We start from the raw sequence: 20,589 nt of genomic DNA on the forward strand, positions 1-20,589 counted from the left end.
TGTCAACAACACACGTAAGGCACCTTGGGCCTGATGTTAATTGATACCACTGGCCTAAAATTGTGCATCTCAGAAAAACCTTCTTAATTGAATAAAATATGGCTTTTATGGTCCATATAAATTAACCTCTAATCTCATGTGTATTAGTACTGAGTCTGCTTGCTATACGTAGAGGCACAGCACATAAATTAACAGAAATTTCTTGAAAGGTGGAAAGTATTATGTCGAAGGATGATCACTCTTAGTACTATTTTCAGCTGGCCTGATGGTGTCACTTCCTCTCAAAAGAAACTCTTAAGTAAGCTGGTTTTGTTTATATAGGGGTTTTTAATATTTTCATAATATGAAGCAGACGCTTAGAAAGTTAATGAGAAATACCTTTCTTTCCCTGCTCTGCTCTTTGGTCTTTCAGGACATTTCTATGGCTTCGTTGCTGTCTAGACTGTGAGAACTATATAGCAAGCAGCACCACCACCCTTCCTGCAGGAGCAAAATGCAGTGAAGAGATGCAGCAGTCCGATGGATTTTCCTGCTGGTGTAGCCACTCCTTCCCCAAAACACGGCAGCTGTGTGCTAAGAGGGATCCCAGCTAATGAGATGCACAGTGAGGGGGCAGGGTGCATGCAGCAGGGCCAAGACTTTGTTCTGTCAATGGCACTGCCACAGGTATTGCTGCTTAGCCGTGTCAAGGTGGTTTTGTCGCTACACAATAGGAGAAAACGTAAAAAAAAGGGGAAGGAATCCTGACCCTCCATATGTTCTGTTTCAGTCATTGTAAAACACCTGGATCAGGTCTTGATCAGTTTAAAAATAAATAACTGAGGTTTAGCATAGGGTTGGTTTGGTTCCTATTTTGACTAGAAAGGAATTAAATCAAACACTAACGTGCAGCTTAAAATAGCTGTCTGGAAATTGCACCTTTAGCACACTGACATGACCTTTTACTACACAGCTGGACTGGCCGAAAGTTTTTTCTGTTTGAAACCTGAAACTATTTGGTACTTTTTCCTCTCTTGTTTTCCTGCCCTTACAAATATACACAGTCTTAGGTTCAATATAAATATACACAGTCAATTTTATTGGAAAATAATTGCCACACTTCTTTATTAGTACAACACTTTCACCAAAAAAGGTTACTAAATAAATACTACAAGCAAACAAAAAACTGGTCTCTTCCTACTCAAAATGATTGCCTCAGAGAGCGCCCGGCTACCCACTCAGACAACACAGGCGAAACCCCTCTATACTGGTTTACGAAAAGCAGAATGTGTATCCAGAGTGTATCTTAATTTCTCCTCTTGAAGAAAAGTTACTCTGCAGTGTACTGAGAAGGAAACATTTCATGCCAGGAAGCAACACTGCATTTGACTGCAAGCAGACTGGGTGGTGACTGGTCACCCTGCTGCGATGTGCCTGCCCTTAGGTTTCCAGGTTTCTGCTCTGCTCACAGTGAGCTGTGAGTAAAAGCAGAGTGGCCGTAACACACTCTGTGGTGGGTTCCTTGGGAGGTCAAGTGCCTGTACAGCAGAGTTTCCAGAAGTTCCTTAAAAATCAAATAAAAGCCTACAAGCTACCTAAAATAAATTCTTTATTCTATGGTGCATATGGTGGAGGCTTTTCTCCAGGCAACAAGTAAGTCGGTGTATAGAGGGCTGGAGCATTGGGGGGAAGACCGTAGCTGGAGCTGGACTGAGATGGAGGCTGAGTTTCTTCTGATAAAGAAATGTCAGTAGATGATGTTCCTGGAAAATTGCTGGCAGGCTGTATACAGACAAAGAAAAACATCTTCTTCAGTAAAGGATTACAACCCTGTTTGCAGCTCTGTGTGAAGAGTTTGTCACGTGTTATATAATAAGCCCCATGATTAAATTTCTCTTGCACTGCAGCACAACACTTCAGTTTTAAAGTATAGCTTAAGTATAGCAATGATGGTGTCTAGCAAAACACAGATTCCATCTGTAACCCAAGTCTTTTTTAATAGACATTGCACATACAGCTAGGCACTAAAGCAGAACAGGAATTTCTGCAGGAAAAGATGCCCTGGCTTCCTGGGTGAGGCACTGCACCTGACTGGCTGACAGGTTACATGTAGCTGGTTGTCTCCAGTCGTCACTGTGAAATTTCAGTTATCTCACAGGTAATTAATCTCAGTTATAATACTTGCATGAAAGCAAGGTCTTATTCCTGTGCCAAATGCAGACTCCTTGTAAAAGAAAATTTTAGAGGTGGTTCTCCCTGTAGGTCTTTCACCTTGGCTGTCTCAGCTATAATGGGGCTTTGGCTGAAAGAGTCATGAAAAATAGAGCTTAGGAAGCAGCCTATGTTCAGGAATAAGCAGTTTGTTAAAACAAAAGGATGTACGTAGGGACTAATGTTCTAGATAAAAACCTAACACTGCTTTAAACCAAGTTTTGCCATTGATTTCAAGAGCGTCAGGATTTTGCTCTTCCTCTCGTATGACAGCACATGCCAGTCCATGGGCTTCACCAGAAGAGCTATGCTCAGCTTTCCTCAGGTTCAGGCCCAAAGTGCCCAGAATTTAAAAAACCAAACCAAAACAATAACAGCCATGGATCTTTTTCAGGGAAATGAAAAATCCAGGCAAATGCTGCCTGCTGCTAAAAAAAAATATATAAAAATTAATAATCACCACCTAGGAGCCAGTATAGGGGTTGGCACTTGGACAATGGCATCTCAAACTGCCCAGGGCCAGCAGACCCTATGCCATGGTGCACAGCTTCTTCATTGGGCTCCAGGTGAGCAGGAGAAGAGAATGCTGTCCTGCATTTATACCACAGGGTGGTTGGTGAGTGAAAATGGAGACGTCCTGACAGGAAGGCTGATTGTGCCCTTTAACTCTCCAGGAGGCAGTGCAGATATACTGACAACCCCGTTAGCTAGAGCAGCTCCAGCTGTTGCATTTTTTGGGTGGTCTGTTTGGGTTTTTTTTAATTTATTTATTTATTTTGGAGCTGTTGCTTCCTTGCTCCCTCAAACTGTAGCCATTATTTCCATCTCTCTGCCTGGAATAGCTTCTGTAAATGAGTTCGCTGGCAGAAACAACTGGCACAACAACCCTTACTGCTGGCATCACTACCAGTCCCTGCACAGCTAGTCATTTACCTGACCAGTTGGCAAGCCTGCTACCAAGACTAGTAGTGACTGAACTGCACTAGTAAGGGATGAATGATTTTGTTAGCACATGCCATGGTAAACAAAAGAAATGCTGGTTAAATCTTTGTCAAATGCATTCCTGTTATCACTCTTTCTTTTCTGAACTTGGCTGATTTCTGCTTGTAAACAAGGAAGCATGAGGTGAATAGAGGAGCATTTACCACCAGCTCAGGTTGTGATTTTTTAAAAGACTTTTCCTCTCCAGCAAACGTTTATTCAGTGAGATACTGGATTCAGCAGAGGACCTGGAATAATCTGTGCAATGTGGGAGCCACAGGTGAACTCAGGTTTATAGCCTTTGAGCTAATGGAGCTTCAGCCCTTGCAAGCAGAGCAGCACTCGTGCTAGGTGTGTTGCATGCCAGACTAATCTGAGGCCAGATGTATCCCCAGGAGGAGGAACTATAATATACTATAGTATATTTCCTCTGGTTGAGGGAAGGGCTCAAACTCCAGTTGTTAGTTGGTAATTAATTGCTAACAGCTTTACTTCATTAACTCACAAATCAGGTAACTACCTGATCTCATTATCAGGCATCACTAGATGCCTACATGCCAACAGCCCCTGCATTTAGCCAAATGAATTCAAGCCCTAGGGCCTGTAGTTGCTTTAGGAACTAGGACCAGCTGAGTAGGGCTTGTGAAGACCTGAATCTAGGAGCTGGGCACTGCTTAGAGCACTCAGCTCACAAGTAATGGAAGCAGATGATGATGATTAAGGTTCTGGCTGTTCCTCATCAGGCCTACTTCTAACATTCACTATTTCTGGCTCTGAGTAAGCTTATTTTGATTTTTTTAACTTGTACACTGAGGGAGAAATTATTTCTCTCCAAACTATAATGTAATGAGCTCATACATGCAGGAAGGCAGCTTGCTCCCTCCTTCTCCCCACCCCACAAAAAGGATTAAATGCTTTCCCTTCTGGAGCCCAGTGCTTCTTGCTAACCTCTCTTGGCATGGGGACAGCTGGTGGTGTCTGCCTCTGACTGTTTTGAAGATGAGAAAAAACAACTGAACACAGTTTTTAGAATAAGTAGAAATCTAGGTGAAGAACTGTGTTTATTTTGGAATGCAGTTAAGAATTTGGGGTAAATGTGATACTGGAAACATTTCAGTTTCTCACTGGACACAGGACTGAACAGTTACAATTGATCTTCATGACTACTTATGTGCATCTTTTCAACTTAATTGTTTTCTTTCATCTGTTTCTATTCCCTTCTCTCTCTGCTCTTGGCTACGTGCTAACTGAACTCTGCAGAACAGCACAGCTTTTAACTAAAAGCAAACAAAAAGAAATGTTCTATTTTTCTTTTCAAACCGTGGTCTCCAAAAGCGTCTGGCCCCATTTATGTTAATAAGTAAGACATGCCAAGGACTGTTCTCTGGCTGTGAAGCCAACTGGCACAGTACATATCGCATCCCTACAGCTGAACTTCTACCACGAAAACAGTATGCCGAGTTTTTGTTAGCACATGCCACAGTAAACGAAAGAAATGCTGGTTAAATCCTTGTCAAATGCATTCCTGTTATCACCTGTTACCATACAGTCTGTATGCACATTGTCTACTGGAATGGTCCATTGCTTTTGTCATCTTCTGACCCCTTCCAGTGTGTGGCTGGGAGACTGTTAGATGGTCTGGGCCAAACCCACACTAGGAACATGCTAACAATTCACTGGTGTGGATCATCATCATGGCTCCTGAGAGTTTGAAATGAGGCAAGGACAAGATCTATCGCTGCAGAGTTTGTACTGAGTAGCAGCTTATGCTTTTCTGATGGAGTAAGAAGGGTGCCATTTTGTACTGTACCTGAAGAGGCAGTGGGTAGGATGGATATGTAGATATAGTTGCTGCAGAAGGACAGAACCCAGCGTATGTCAGGATCTGCTGGGCAGGATTGTACAGGATCTGAGGAGGAGGTGCAGTAGCACTGAAAGCAATCTGGGACAGAGGTACCTGTTGAGCACAAAGAACAACCAATATATCAGCACAGCGCAGAGGGGGCTGGAGCAGGAACTAGTCCTAACACCAGCAACGAGGCAATTTAACAACTTTCTGTTTATAAAACACAGTACTGGTATTACAAAAAAATAAACCCAAGGGGCAGACAGAATGAGAGGGAGGTGTATCTGGAGTGAATTTTCTGACCAGAAATACACAGCTATTTTAATCTTTTTTCCTTGGAAAAAGACTGCTAGTGCTTCCCAAGCACCAGTTATGGAAGCACTGGCAGTGCTCCAGACCTAAGGCACCCTGAAGAGCACAGTATACAGCTTTGACCACCTCTCTTATTCACTCCAGCACCAAACATCCAGTACTGCACGATTTGCTGCAGACCCTTTCCAACAGCAACTACCTGATGCCCTTGTATATTTTCTCTGTGCTTTCCTACACAGATCTACAATGATTTCCTTTTCCAGACCACCTGCTCTGCTTTCACAGCTCCCTCTGTCTTGTGAAACAGAGTTTGCTGCTGGCTGTCCATTAGCATCCCACCATGTGCACGTCTCATTGGTACTTCATAAAATCCTTCATCATATCTTGTGGCTTTATTGGCATGTCACTTAACTACAATGTGATATGAGGTCTGCAGGAAGAAGTTATAGCTCATATTAAACCTGCTAATACAACTTGGGGAGAAAAGAAAAAAGAGAAAAGGTGAATGGGAAAGGGGGCTTGTGTCAAACCCTAACCCCCTGTGCTACATAACCATTTGTGAAAGACAACAGAGCTCTCTGTGGAAGATTTTCATGTCCTTTTGCTTTGCAAAGCGAGACAAATCCAGTGGTTTCTTTACTCTCCTTTGTTTTTATTAGCAGATTCCTCTACATGTGAGAACATGGAATTTTCTTTTTACTGAATAATAAAATATGGTGTTTGCCAGACAAGTGCTAAAAACAGCAGCCAGGATATTTTTTTCTTCTTCTTCTTTTTTGGCATTTCCTGTCAGATTTTTCAGTGACAGACATAAACCACTGTATCCTCTGGAGATAGTGTGAGGTATCTCTGTGATTGAGAAAGAGGTATATTAATTGTGTTTGTACATGGAAAACATCATCTAGGTCACTGATGCACCACATGAGGTTACCTGCCAATCTAGGCTTTAGCTCTCTGGAGAAACTTAGCCCCCCAGGAGCTAGTGCAGAGAAAGGCCGTGGTCAAAAGCGGAGAGCCTATTTTATGTGAGAAGGCAAGTCTGTCATCTTCAAGGTACCCTGCTCAAAACACCTCCTTTCTACCCACCCTGCTGGGTGGTAAGAAAGAAAGGGACATTGCGTTTCAGAACAGAGTCATGAGAGCCAGCTAACAGGTTTGCCTCAGACCCAAAGGTTTCGGGTCAGCAACATGGCCTACCCCAGCTGGGGCTGAACTTGCACTCAGAGCATTACCTTCTTCAGACACGTGAGGCCCTGGTGTGATCAGATCCTTCTCACTATGGACATAAGCACAGTAAGAAACACTTGTTTTGACCAGTGTGAAACACAGATGCCTGTTTGGCATCTGTCACCGACTTTCTGATTTCGGTGCTGCTGTTCTCCCAGGAACCTCTCTCAGCCCTCTTATGTTGTCTGCATCCACAGCAGCAACACTCTAATTGCTAAGGATGAATGCCACAACAGCCCTAGAAGACATCCCAGATCCACTGAATAAAGCACCTTATTATCAGGCTATCTGGCCTCAGCCTGGAGCCAGCAATGATTTGCAGGTTTTGAAGCTGGTTGGGTGCTTTTATCAAGTATTCCAGTAATGACATTATGTTAAATTAGTCACATAAAATACAAGACTAGGTGGAGGCATTTTAAACTGAAACACCACCCAAGTCAAAGAGATAAGAAGCTATGAACTGGCCAGAGAGTGCTGGCAGCACTTTGAGCATGGGGAAACCAGACTGAGGCCAGAGTGGCTGAGCTGCTGCTCACTTTGTGCTGTGCTGTGTACTGCAGAGCAAAGCATGTCAGCTCACTGATCTGACACAGCCCTGCCAAAGTGTTTATTTCTGAGCTACAACCACTTTTAATGTCAGACTGCACCTGTAGTTGCATGAGTGCTAAGACTTGAACACATGGCACGTAGCTCAGCAATTAGGGGTTCATTTTGTTTTCATTTTTTAGAGCAGGGATGAGGAGAGGGATAAGGGAATGATGTTTAATCTGTTTAGATTCCCTTGAGAACTCCGAGAAGGAGACTAACTGAAAAAGCCAGTAACCTCCCCCCAGGACCATCAGTAGCTCTGACTGATGCAACCCTAAACCCAGGGCAGGCAGATTCCTTGGCAAGGTGTGTCAGGAAAACATCTACAAGTCATCAGATGAATACTGGGGCAGGGAAGTAAATTAACTCTTAGTACCAGTAAGTGGAGCTCCCCATGCAGTTCTTTACTTTTGTCTTCTGTAAGAAATAATCATGGTGTTTTACTATTTTGGTTATTCCAAGTGCATACTTCCATTTCCATTATATGGTAATCTGCTTTTTATTAAAGGTAACTGCCCTAGCGACCATTCTATATCCAAGCACACTGTAGATCTGAGCAAGAGGATACCATCGTAACCACTGCAGTTCCCCAGCACCCAGCAGACCACAGAGGGCAGCCCCACAAAGGAGACAGGGGCCACTGAGAGCTAACACCCTGGGGGCCAGGGGAGCCTGATATGTTTCTCACTGAGCCAGCACAGCCCTCTGGCAGGCAGCACGCGGAGCGTGCCAGGGTCTGCAAGGAATTTGTCACAAGGAAGAAAACCCGCGATAACCAAAACAAGACTTCATTTTTTCTGTCCAGGAAATACGATGGGTTTAGAGGCAACAGCGCTGTTTTGCAGACTCTCCCCTTTGTAACATGTTTTGGCTGCCAGTGTTCCCCAGAGATAAACACGATGTTTTTTTGTTTGACTACTGAGCCTGGCCCTGTGTTTTCTGGAAGTCAACCTTGGAGCAACGCCCTGAGGCGTTTCAGAGTGGGCTTTGCAGCTCTCCCTGCAAAATGCCAGGGAGCATTTCTGTGGGAAGGTGACATCCCGAAAGAAAGAAAATCGTTCTCCCACATACTCTGAAGTTGCAGCTTTTTGTATTTCGGTCTCATGACCCTTTCTCTCCCTCTTCTGCTTAATGTTTTCTTGGTCCCTGTCTTCCCCCAAGCATTACTCCTTTAGTAACAAAAGCAAGCAGCAGATGAGCAAACCAGCTCTGGTAAGTCACTCAAAAGGACCCTGAAAAAGCACAGGCAGGAGGAAGGAGCAGTCATTGCATTTTGGATTGATGCTTTAGTAAGACTTCCACAAGCACTGCATGGCTCCCGTGCTAAGGTAACTGACACAAACTCATCTTTCCTTTAAGCTAGTGAGGGTTTTTTTTCTGCTCCCACTGCAGAGAAGATGTTAAACAGCTTATTCAGGTCAGGGTTTTGGCTGGAGCCCCACAGACTGTCCAGCAGAGCCTTGGGGGAAGCTGCAAATACAGTGTTGCTGCTATTTCCTTGCACAGCTTTACGCCACCCAGTCAGAGGACCCAGACCATGACCCAGGCTTTGACTCTTAGCGAGGGAATGTGCCAGGTAATGGAGACTTGAGGTCACCCAGGAATGTCTCCTTGGCTTGGTATCCCCGGCACAAGCAGTGCAGTGATGGCCCCTGTGCCAGAGGTGTGCCTGGGCTGGAGCTCACCCTGCTACAAAGCATCAGCCCAAATCCCACATAAGCCTTTGTTTGGGCAAGATAGATTAGACTCAGGCTGTGTCTCTGCACCCTTTCCCATCTCAGGGGAGCACTAGCAATTCCCTCAGGTGCCCTTGGTGGAGATACTTGCACCCATCTGCTAGGCAGGGGAAAATACTTAGCAGCACGGGAAAAGTGCAGTGCTGTACCAAGGATTTTGTGTAAATGATGCCTGCCTTCCCCTCCTCACGTAGCTGCCCTTCCCCATGTTTCCCACTGTGGTTGTTTCTGCTCCCCTTCTGCCATTGCTCCTCTCACAGGGAGGGAATGAATTAAGCTGGGAGTGCTGCTTCCACTCCTGTCCATCAGGCAGCCACAACTCTTCACTGGTTTGCTCCAGTTTGTTATCAACAGCTTGCAAGAGTCCCCTCACATAAAAGACAGTTCAGCTGCACATTTCTTATGTCTGAAGGCTCAGTGTGCTTGTTTGCCTTAAGCTAGAGAGCAAACATTTTGCGACTCTTAAAAAAGGTGAATTTCAAGTAATTCATATGCCCCCGGTCTGTAGTTTTAAGCACCCAACACATTGTAGATAGCATGGACATGCTTGCTAAGGGACACTGGGTGGTCAGAGCAGAGCCTTGGCTCAGTGACTGCCAGCTCTGAGCAGCTCCTTCCTTCTAGTTTGCCTCCCCTGTGTACATCTCACCCATCAATCTATCTTGCTTTCTCTTTCCTGCTCCATCCCTCTCTTCTTTCCTTTCACCTGTCTTTATGTTCCCCCTGGAATAGTCACCAGAAATACTATGAATCTAAGATGACCTGTGCTGCTTGCACACCTCCTTTTGGCTCCTGCATTTCACCCCCATCCCCACACCTCTGTCCGTTTAGTTTGGAAGCTCTTCGGGCAAGGGACCATCTACTCTTCCAAGTGCCTAGTAAATCATGAGCTACTTGGTTGGTCTTTAGGCACTGCTTTAGCAAACATGACTACTGACATTGATAATCCCAAGAACAGCTCCTTTCACCATTTTAATATATCAGAAAATCTAGGCAGATGAGTCAGTGTATTACAGAATCCCTCCCAGCACACAGCCTCTTCTGAATGCAGCAGTGCATATCAGCACAAGATGGTGGTGTACCACAGGGAGCAGTGAGAGCGTGCCATTCTTTAGGTTAATGTGACCTAAATATGACTGTTTAAGTAAGAACTTGAGTGGTACTTCAGAATTAATCCCCATTCTTAGGAAAAGAACTACATGAGGTTAAATAGTCACACCTAGGACTTGAGTTTTACATGTCAGCTGCAGACTAGTATCCTCAAATTCTGTGCTGACCCACACATTCAGTTCTGAATTAGAAGGAAAAATAGATAACGCTAAGTGAATCACCACCGTCTGTTCACACAGACACCCGTCTTTTCTCTTCCATTCATGTATTTGACCAGGCTTGACCTACTTAGCTGTAAGCAGCTAGCAGCAGCTTAGCCTAAAGATATTACTCCAGAATCACAGATCACGCAGGAAGTATGTTTAACGTGCCTCCTTTGTGCTGTTACACTTCCTTGGTTTTAACCATTTGATAACATCAGCAAGCACATAAATCCCCACATAAGGCAAAAGACTGTGGGCCTTACCATGTCTTTAAATGCCCCAAGAATGGCTGCTGTAATAATCCCCAGGAACAATCCAATGATGTTGAGGACTGTGGAGGACCACAGCAGCCTGTACAGGTGAACCACGTCCTGGCAGCTGCTCACACCGAGAAATTCATAGTAGCTGGAGGACTGCTCTGAACTGAAAGGGAATGCAGACGTCATTGCAGTGGGAATGGTTTTGATGTAATGCAGAACACCAGAGGATCTGAATCTCTCCTGCTTACTTTCCTCTTTGCTGGAGTAGTTCATCCATGCTCCCACCAAACACTGCTCAGATGAATTGGAGAAAGCTCTACTGTAGACAAAATTTGGCTCTACTAATGCCAGCATTAAACATAGTACAACTAATACCAACGCTAGCTTGGCTGATCGACGTGATGTACCAGCACGGACTCTTTTTTTTTTTGCTTAGGGTCTCTGAACACAAGCACAGTCCTGGCCTATGGATGCTGCTCTTGCCATTTAGCTACCAGCTAAAGCATGCTTAGCATTGCTTTTTCCCCCAGCTCACCTGGAAATTTGCTGGCATCTCTGGAACTGAGGAAGGCAAGTTGCTTAAGCATTAATTCAACCACAGGAAGGGAGATTTTGCCAGCAGGCTACATTTGTTTATGGTGTCTGTGGTTCCGAATTAACAGATGCAACACGGTACAGTATAAAGATGTGCACTTACACTATGGATTGTACTATCCAGAAATCTTTCTTGCTTATATTTCTACACTGCACTGGTTACTGTAAATCAGGCATGTTGTGAAGTTAATCCTCACTGTCTTGATGAAAGTCAGAAGTATCCTACTGCAAAATTTGAAACCACAGTTTCCTGCAGCTCTTTCCAGTACCTGCCTTAATGCTATCCCACTAATGGGCTCCTAGAGCAGCCATCTGAGTTGGAAAGATTTTTAAATGCCAAGATTTTGTACTGTTAGGAACTTGACATCAGACAATGGAGAAAACAGAAGTGAGCAGTTTGTGCTCTCTCTTCTGTTTCCCCATCCACAGTGCATGGGGGCAGCAGTGGAGATGGTGGTTAGGGAAAGCTCTGTAGAGGAAGGGAGCACACGGAGAAACCCGTAATAACATTTCTGGGAAAAACCGAGCCAAGCACAGTAGTTCCTGGAATTGTCCAATCAATTGTTTTGGGGCATGGTTCTGGCATGGTGAATCCTCTACTGTTGAATTCACTTGGGCCCTGTGATGAGCCGACCTTAACTAAATAGGCTCATCATGGAGCCTGTAGCTTCAGCTGCCATGAGTTTGAGGAAATCTGACTTGTGATCCTGCCTGTGTACTGATCTGTTGCATGGGTGACACCAAGTCACTTTGTGTGACTGTGTCTCCTACTTCTCCCTAGCTGTCCTATGAACTGGAATTGACAGGACTGTGGAGCAGTGTGACTGCTTCTTTACTCTGGATTTATCTATGCCAGTGCCATAAGATCCTGCTGCCCACTGTGGATTGTTGGCAATGGCATGTTTAATTATATCATCCAATACTGTCAAAGCAGTTATCAGTCTCGGGTGTTTCAGACTAACCCAATATGCCAGAAAAATGGCACTAAGAACTTCCATCTGGAGGGGGAGTATACCTGATGTCCCCTTCTTACTTTATGTTTTAAGCAACAGAGTTTCAGTCACTTTATTTGATAACTCTGAATGCTTTCATCCGTTTAAGACCCATGTTCTTTTCTGTATTGGGTTGGGCTTTTCAATTCAGTGTTAACATGCAGCAGTTAGTTGTGTACCATGGAAGAATGCATTCTCAGTGTAAACATACTGCATTGCACCTATGATATTTCATCATTTGTCTATCACAGAAAAGGTACCAATGTTGTACATACTCTGCCTTTCCCATTTCATTTGTTTTGTATACCTCCATCATGTCCAGATTTAACACTTCTTACACAAGCAAAAGACTCTAACTTTCATGGTGGATTTTAATCCATTCCATAGTCCTGCACTCACTATGTCGCTTATGTGCGTAAGACATACACATGCATAGATGACTTCCCTCTTGCACCAAATTTCATTGTGCTTCTCTAGTTGAGGCAGGCCTTGTGTGGAAGCCTCACTGTGCCAGCCTTATTGCCCTACACTTAAAATGTTCATGTCTAGCAGCATGCTAGCCAAGACTTACAGAGGATGGGGGTTATTCAGGGCTGCTAGCATGTGAAAAGGAGGCAAAACCAAAACAAACCAGGAGATGTAGGAAGGAAAAAAGGCGAGAAATACATAGAGGGAAAGAAAGAAGAGTGTCTGTGGGTGAACTGTAGAGGGTTGCAGAGGTTGCAGGAGAATGCCTGGTAAGATGGTACTGAGGTGCACAGAGGATGAGTCAGGCAGATCTGCTCTGAGAAATTCTCTTCAGTTTCTTGTCTATGGCTGCTTGCAGTTGAAATTTCTATGTTCCAGGTGGCCAGTCAGTTGCGAGAGTTCATTTCATCTGTCTTCCGCATCATAAACCCTTGCTGTGATGTAGTTTTTCCTTACCACCTCTTTTACTCCTGTTAAATCACCGCTTGGCAGCCCTGTGCTAACCTTCACCTGATCTTCATAAGCATGTCCAGACATTTCCTTTCTTATCTTCTGACAGGTCATGCTTTGGCAATGACGAAATCAAATGAACAGCTTCAGAAAACACAAGACCCTCTCTATCTAACCTATGATAATTTAGCAAAACCCCACTCCTACAGATCTAACAAAAGAGCTCTCCATATACCTACAACATGGCCTCTGCTTATGGACACCTATGTTCCTATTTTTTCCCCCCAGTTTGGTTGGGGAAAAGAAAAAAAAAATCATTAAATCTAATGGGGAAATTGCATTGTAAGATCAACAGTAAATCTTGACAGGGCTGTGACTAAATGGTCGATTTTGATCACATAGCAAAGAGCTTATGGACATATTTAAAGAAAAAAGAAACTGAAATAACGCCAACACTAATACTCAACCCCTGACCTCTTCTCTGCTGGCATCAGGACCTCAGTCTCAGAGGAACTGGATTGCTCAGCATACAAGCCCCTTGTGTTGCTTCTCCAGCCCTAAGGGCACCCACCACAATCATTTAAGAGGGACAAACAATCAAGGATTTCTCAGATGCAATTGTCTGCACACAGATACTTACTTCTCACAGTTGTACAGGTCACAGCAGTAGCAGGTGTTACTCTTTACTTTCAGCTGGCACCTGCTGTTTAAGGTATAACATGTCACCTGCCAAAAGAAAAGAGACTGACTTTATTCTCAGTGTTTCAGTATTATGTGAATCAAGCTACTGACCACAAAGAAGCAGCTACTGCGGTGTCAGGTGTGCAGTAGCTGCAGTCCTGTTGTGCAGGGAGATCCTGAGATTCCAAAATCCATGACTGCAGGGCAGAAGGACCTCCCTGAGCTCCCAGGAGTTTCATCTGGGACATCAGCCCAGCATTTGCACTGTGGAGCCCAGAGGGTCCAGCAACAATATGTAGCCAGGGCTGCCAGAGTTCTCAAACCCTTTGCTGCACTGCCTGGTGCTGTTTTGCTGAGTCCCAGAGCCTGCAGCTGTGAGATACAGATCCCTTTTGGCTGTGACACAGGAACCATGAGTCTTGGGAGATACACCACAGCAAGCTACTGAAGTGGGCAAGAGTGACACTCCACTGTAGTGGGGGAATTGGCAAAGAAATGGCCAATTTATCTGAACAGCTCCCAGTAAGTGGGAGCTCTGTCCTTCCAGTAACACCCTCCTGAAAAAGGAAAGAATTAGGAACAACAGTAAGAACAGTCTCGAAATCCATAAACAAAACTGCTTAGAAAAGATCTGAGCACTTCAGCAAATAAGTACCATTTACTGTTGGCTTTTAAGCAGAAAACTGAAAAGGTGTATTTTTGTGAGCAGGAATTGCAGGGATGGACAGATGTTAGAACAATAAAGGCAGGCACAGGTAACCCACTCTCCATCCAGACAAGAAATCATTTTAATGACTTTTTCATTAATCAATTTTGTTTTGCACTACAGACCAACTGAAATATTTTATATGTAAGCCTTTTTTTTTTCCATGAGATTTTCAGCTTATTGACTTTGAAATCCTGGAAAACTGCCAGGTTTTAAAAGGTAGCAGGTCAGAAAAGACACTCTTCCTATAGTTTTTATTTCGATAGAAAAAATGTACTGTAACCACTGAGAAATATTTGGTTTGCAAAATGCAAATAAAATGTATTATTGAATGGAAAATTGCCTGTAATGAAAAAGTAAAGGGAGCATGCTTATGAACACATGCCTGCTTTTGAAAAGCTTCTGTCAGACAGTTCTGCTTAGCCATGAACATGTTAGTCTGTGGGACTGTCTCCACAGGAGATGTTAAACCAGATGTTCCCCAGCTCCCGAGTTCTGGTTCTGTGCATCCTTTTTAGTGTGAAAACTGCCACTGTTGATGAGTCTCTGCTCCTCAAGTGTTTGTTCCCAACAAACGAAAAGCCTTAAACACATACACTCAGCACCAAAGAAAGTTCATCTTGTAGCTGGTCTCATGCTTGCCACACTTTTCCTTAGCAGAATTTGCTTGAGCAGTGCAAGTTGTGTAACAAAGCTGAAGTCAAAATGATGCCTTTGGATTGCTCTGCTGCACCTGTGGTTAGTGTCTCATACAAATGAGCTCTTCTAACCCAAAATGGAAGTTTGGTTATAAAAGGATGGTCTCAGTCTGGGTTGCAGTCTGGAAATGGAGCTTATGGCTTGGTACAGACCTACTGCACTTGTCACAAGAGTATCCCACCCTGAGATAGGACCTTGTTTCATCAGCCTTGTTCTGTGGTGTCTGAATTTACTGGGGTTTCGCATAAGGGCTTGTCAGACTGAAGTCACATTCATCCACAGCTGTCCTCAGCCTGAGCTGCAATTTACTGCATAAGAGGAGTATGTACCATGAACGACAGGGTAGGCTTACTCAAGATCCTGCTCAGAAGTGACTGAAACGCCACATCTGGCTCCTTCTCAAAGCAGTTTGAAAACTAATCCTGGAGCAGAGTGTACCAATGCATTCGCTACCACAGCTATTCTGTTGGAATGCCCTGGTGTTTTTGGATTGAGGGGAACTTAAGATTTTGGTTTTGACCCCCTGTATGTAGTCAAATTGGCCTAGGACCTGCATAAGTTAAAATACCCTTGTCCCATTACATATGGATGATTGAGAGTAGAGGGCTTCATAAGATGGAGTGGGCTGCTAAAAAGGTGGTTTATTCTGATGCACGTCTTTGGGGACCACTTCTGATAGGAAATCAAAGTAGTTTTCCCTCTCCAAGCATTTAGAAGGCTAGTTTGCTCCTTTATACTGTAGAAGGCTAGAAGTACAGAAGACGGAGAGTGGCAAGACCTTACACATGGTTTTTGCTTGCTTCTGGGTTACAAGGCATATTATTTTATTGGCCAAGTTACTGTAGTTGTCTATTTTTATCATTGCATTTTTAAAACATGCAAAGAGCAAGACACTCCTTTTCAGGAGAAAAGTGAGTAAACCAAAATAAACAAACTGTGTGGTGTGCACAAGGGTGGTGGAAACAGGCCATTTGTGGGTATTGTGCATGTCAAGACCTATTATTTCATTTTAGTGACCAGGCACTTAGCTTTTACGTATTCTGGCTGTTTGCACCTGTCTATCTTCTCAGCACCAACTGAAGAGATGTTCTTACCTCATGGCAATTGCTAGAAAATCAAATTCTCTCTGCTTTGAGGAAATTGAAGAACCAACACAAGCAAACTGCATGAGCCGGAGGCCACTCACAAGCTACAGATGGCAACCCAAAGGAAACCTGCACTCAGTAAACAATCTGCCTTCCTATTTAGGTGTTTGCCTGGCATGCAGAGCATGTCCCCTGCTCACTAGCTGGCTAACTTTGGAAAAGCAAAATCCAAGTTCAAATGCCACAGATCATTAATTCTGAATTAGCACATGCTGAGTCTAGATCAGCAGACAACCAGACAAGAATGTTATTGCAAACTAACTACACTTTTAAAAGACATGGGGGTTTTGCCAGAACAGAGCACTGATCTGTGGGTGCCCCATTTTTAGACATACCCAGAATCTGCAGAGCTGGGGAAACCTGTCTGGCCAGAACCCCGAGGCTGGGGTCATCTGCAGGGAGTCATTTGTGGTCAGTGTGATGCCAGCTACATGCTTATTACAGGAATCAGAAGCATTTCTCAGGCCATGTCTGTATGTGCAGGCACACTTTAGAAGAGATTACAGGAAAGGGTGTTGTCACACATTGCAAGTTTGCCTGGATAGGTCTTTAGGCAAGGAGGTCAGTGAAATATTTTTCTCATACGTTTTCTGGAGTCAACAATGGGTGCCCTAGCAGCAAGATTTAAGGAGTATTAGCTTCTTAACCTGGTAATATACTTTGCTAAGCTGTCTAGAATTATTAACAGTAACATTCCCCATACACTATCTCTTAGCCAGGGGAGGAATGGTGATGAAGGACATCTGGCTTCTTGTAAGTTATACCACTGTTTAGTTGTTCTCAGTCCTGCCTTACTTGATTTTCTTTACACTCCCACCAATTTACCACAATAATAGAACGAAATATAGGAAAAGAAACTAAATCTGGACTACTCAGGAGGCTAGCCACTTGGGTATGGGCTCTTTTCCGACCATGTTAATGTCATTGAGATAATAAAAAAGCTGCATTCACACTGCTGGCATTCTTGGCCTGTGCTGGATAAATACAGAAAAGATTTGAAGTCTTCTGGACAATACAAATGAATTCATTTAGATATTTCCTATTCCACTCAAAGGCCACAAAAATATCCTTAGAGAAAGATGCCAATGTGACAGACATTCCAGACAGTATAGATGGACTAGGAAATTCATTTCATTCCCAGAGTAATGTACTGGATAGAAACACTGATGATGAGTCAAAACCCCACTGATGGTAATGATTTGCAATCATCAGAGGCTTGGACAAGTGGGGAGTCACTTGTGGGAGAAAAAACAGTAAAACCTGTAGGGATTCTATCAACCCTTGACCTAAATGCACAGACATGCTCTCAAACATCTGCATCCCTCCTCCCCTCAAAGCACAGCAGAAACGAACATGTGATGAGATGAGTTTGTTTACCTCTGTCTGGTAGGCATCGTATAGGAATCCTATTCCACTTGAATAAAACTGGCACCTTTTGTTATACAAAGGTCTGGGTTCCTGTAAAGAGAAAAACAGCCAAAAAAATATTCAGTCTGGAGGAAGTGTGAAGGCACCATGTCACATGCCTCCATGCCAGATGCTTACAGTGCTGTGGAGCTGAAGCCAATGCAGACACTTGGATAAGAGCAAACACACTCCCAACGTTGGCTTTCTTTCCAGAATGGCTTTCCTCCGGGTTTCCTTCCTCACTCTGCATGTGAGTACCATTTATTTTATACTGTACCAGTCATCTCTTTTAAGAAGACATCACCCCTGGCATTTAACCACTTCCTTGCTTGATGTCAAATAGTATTGCTCTATGAGAATGGTCCAGTTGCTCCTTTTCCTGGTCCAGTTTCTTACCTAATGCAACGAATTACTTTGGGTCTTTATTTTTAAAGGATATCAACAATGCCCATACTGAAAAAAAGTAAAATAGCTAATTGTTTAAAGCATTCCACCTACTACATACAATTCAACTCCCCAAAGCAAAACAAAGAATAATGAAGAAATGAATGCATAAAGGGGAAGTTTTTGCCTTATCTTCCATTTATGCTTATTGCAAAAGATGCATTCACTGCTCATATTTCATATTTTGCTTGTAACAGTTCCCATAAGCTGATATAAAAGAACACAATGAAATCTCCTTGTCCAGATGGAAGATGTGTGTTTCTGAACATGGCAAATGGCCACTTTGAAGGCTAGAGGGTGCACATCTCAGTCAGTTTCAGGACTAGACCATATTTGACAACTGAAGAGTCCTCTGTGATCAGATGTCTACCCCAAAGCAAAGTGTGGGAATGACTTATGTTGGAAAAAAAGGGGTTTTTTTGTCTGTCACTTATCTAGTCCTGATCTGTGCTTTCAAAAGCACTCAGGTGCTCCCCTATATATTGTCAGTCAGACCACTTCCAAGAGAGAAGATGGAACCCACTATTTGCCATCCCCTCTTACCATGCTAACTTACAAGCAAAAGACTACTTAAGTTGTTAGCAGAAATCTGTGCTGATTAACTCTCACTGCATTTTAAAGCTTTATGACCCACCCAGAAATTGCAGAAAGATCTGCACTGCTTAAGATCACTTCTGAGTATTCTATGCTTGTTGGATAATGAAGTGTGAACTGTATAAATCTGCTGACCCAAAATATATTATCAGTTAAAATGCAGAGCTATGCAGGAAAGCAGACAGGTCAATGAATAAGGCTCATCCATCAGTTTGTTTGCCTTTCTGATTACTCTGGCAAACCCAAGCAAGTTTGGACACCAACTCCCAAGGGTTAGGGAAAGGTTAGCTCGCTGCATCCAAAAATACTTATTTATATTACACAAGTGTAAAAAATCTTCAGTAATTTTTTTCTCTAGATGAAAAGCAAATACTATATAAACAGCGTGCCATGTCCTGAACTAGGACAACATTCTTTAACTTAGGAACAACAAGGTGGGAGATGAGGAACAACAATCAAGTGAGGAAGTAGCTGATCAATGAGACAAGTGAAGTGAACAGGGTGATGTGGACAAAATAAATCTCATCATTAACATAACAGGCTACATAGAGCCCCCTTCAAGTGTATGCACGTGAATAAGGAAGCACCGACAGGACAGCACAAGGAAAGCTCTAATCCCTTTTCTAGGATGCTTAGCACTCTTTGAAGTATCTGTACACTAACACTCAGCAGTCAGTTTGAGAACAGTCAGTTTGAGGTTCTGTGTGCAGTCACAAAGCAAAGATTGCACTGGAATCACAGAAACATGGTAAGATAGCTCACAGGACTGGAGTGCTGCTATGGATGGGTACAGGCTTTTTAGGAAGGACATGTAGTATGGAAGAAAGGAGAGTTGCTCTTTATGAAAGAAACCAGCAAGAATACATGCTTAGGGACAGATGAGATGCCAGCTGAGAGCTTATATGTCAGTATTAGAGGGGAGACCAGGATGGGCAACATTATGGTGGGTGTCTGCTATAGACTGCCCAATCGTGAAAAAGTAGGTGAGGATCCTTTAGACAACTGGAGACTGTGCTCATGCAGAGTACTTTAACTACTAAAAAAGTAGTAAAGGACTTTACCCCAGTATCTGGGTGAAGCACAATGTATCTGCTGGAGGGATAATACAGCAGGACTCAAGTAATCCAGGGGGGTTCTGCAGTGTATTAATAACCCCTTCCTAACAAGGGTGATCAAGGAGCTGATGAGGAGAGGAGCTCTGTTGGACCTCATATGTACGAACAGGAAGGATTGCTCAGGGATGTTTCAGGGGCACCCTTGCTCCTAAAATGACATGCTGGAGTTCAGAATCTGGAGAGGAGGGATCAGGGAAAAAAGTAGAATTCCAGCCCTGGACTTCAGGAAAGGAGACTTTGGCCTATTCAGTGATCTGCTTGGAAGAATCCCATGGGATAGTCCTGAAAAGCAGCAAGGTCCAGAAAAGCTTGTTGATATTTAAGGATTACCTTCTCCAAACTTGAGAAAAGTTCATCCCAGCTAACAGGAAATCGATCAAAGGCAGATGGATGCCTGCAGCGATGAACAAGGAGTTCCTGATATAACTCAGACATAAAAAGGAAGTCCCCACAGCAAATAAATGAATGATGATTGAGTACATAAAAATAACAAAAATTAGATAACACCAGCTTTATCCAGGCACCCACAGAACTCAAAACCTAAAGGACGCAGCTTTTAAGCAGAGGTACACTGGGGATGCCGAAAGGGTGCCTTGGTAAAAGCTTGCATTTAGACTAGATTTTAACGCCACAGAAGTGCTGTGGTCTGTCTGTCTACTAGGGTGTTTATATGAATAAAGTACCAGAGAGACATTAAAAAGTGTTTTAAAATTATCCAACAGAAAGTCATACTGCATTAATGCCCATTGGATTTTATAGACCTCTCTAATAACAAAGGCAAATGACATATACTTCAAAGCTATAAAAGTATTCTTGACAGACTGTTCATAAAATACTTTAT

The 20,589-nt window shown here is 43.4% G+C and overlaps 1 protein-coding gene across 3 annotated transcripts in view; it reads right to left on the reverse strand.

Moving 5' to 3' along the window:
• Window positions 1–1,194: 1,194 nt before the first annotated feature.
• TMEM255B (transmembrane protein 255B) overlaps window positions 1,195–20,589 on the reverse strand; it is a 64,349-nt gene continuing 44,954 nt past the window's right edge. For all 3 annotated transcript variants that reach the window (XM_080613899.1, XM_080613900.1, XM_080613898.1), the window contains 5 exons: window positions 17,566–17,646; window positions 13,598–13,683; window positions 10,457–10,616; window positions 4,982–5,128; window positions 1,195–1,761 (listed from right to left, as the gene is read on the reverse strand). In XM_080613899.1, coding sequence (XP_080470025.1) covers window positions 1,594–1,761; window positions 4,982–5,128; window positions 10,457–10,616; window positions 13,598–13,683; window positions 17,566–17,646 — 642 coding nt within the window. In that variant the 3' untranslated portion in view covers window positions 1,195–1,593. The remainder of the gene's footprint in view (window positions 1,762–4,981; window positions 5,129–10,456; window positions 10,617–13,597; window positions 13,684–17,565; window positions 17,647–20,589) is intronic.

The sequence above is a fragment of the Psittacula echo genome (assembly GCF_963264785.1).
Source record: "Psittacula echo genome assembly, chromosome: 3".
In the NCBI taxonomy this organism is placed as follows: Eukaryota; Metazoa; Chordata; class Aves; order Psittaciformes; family Psittacidae; genus Psittacula; species Psittacula echo.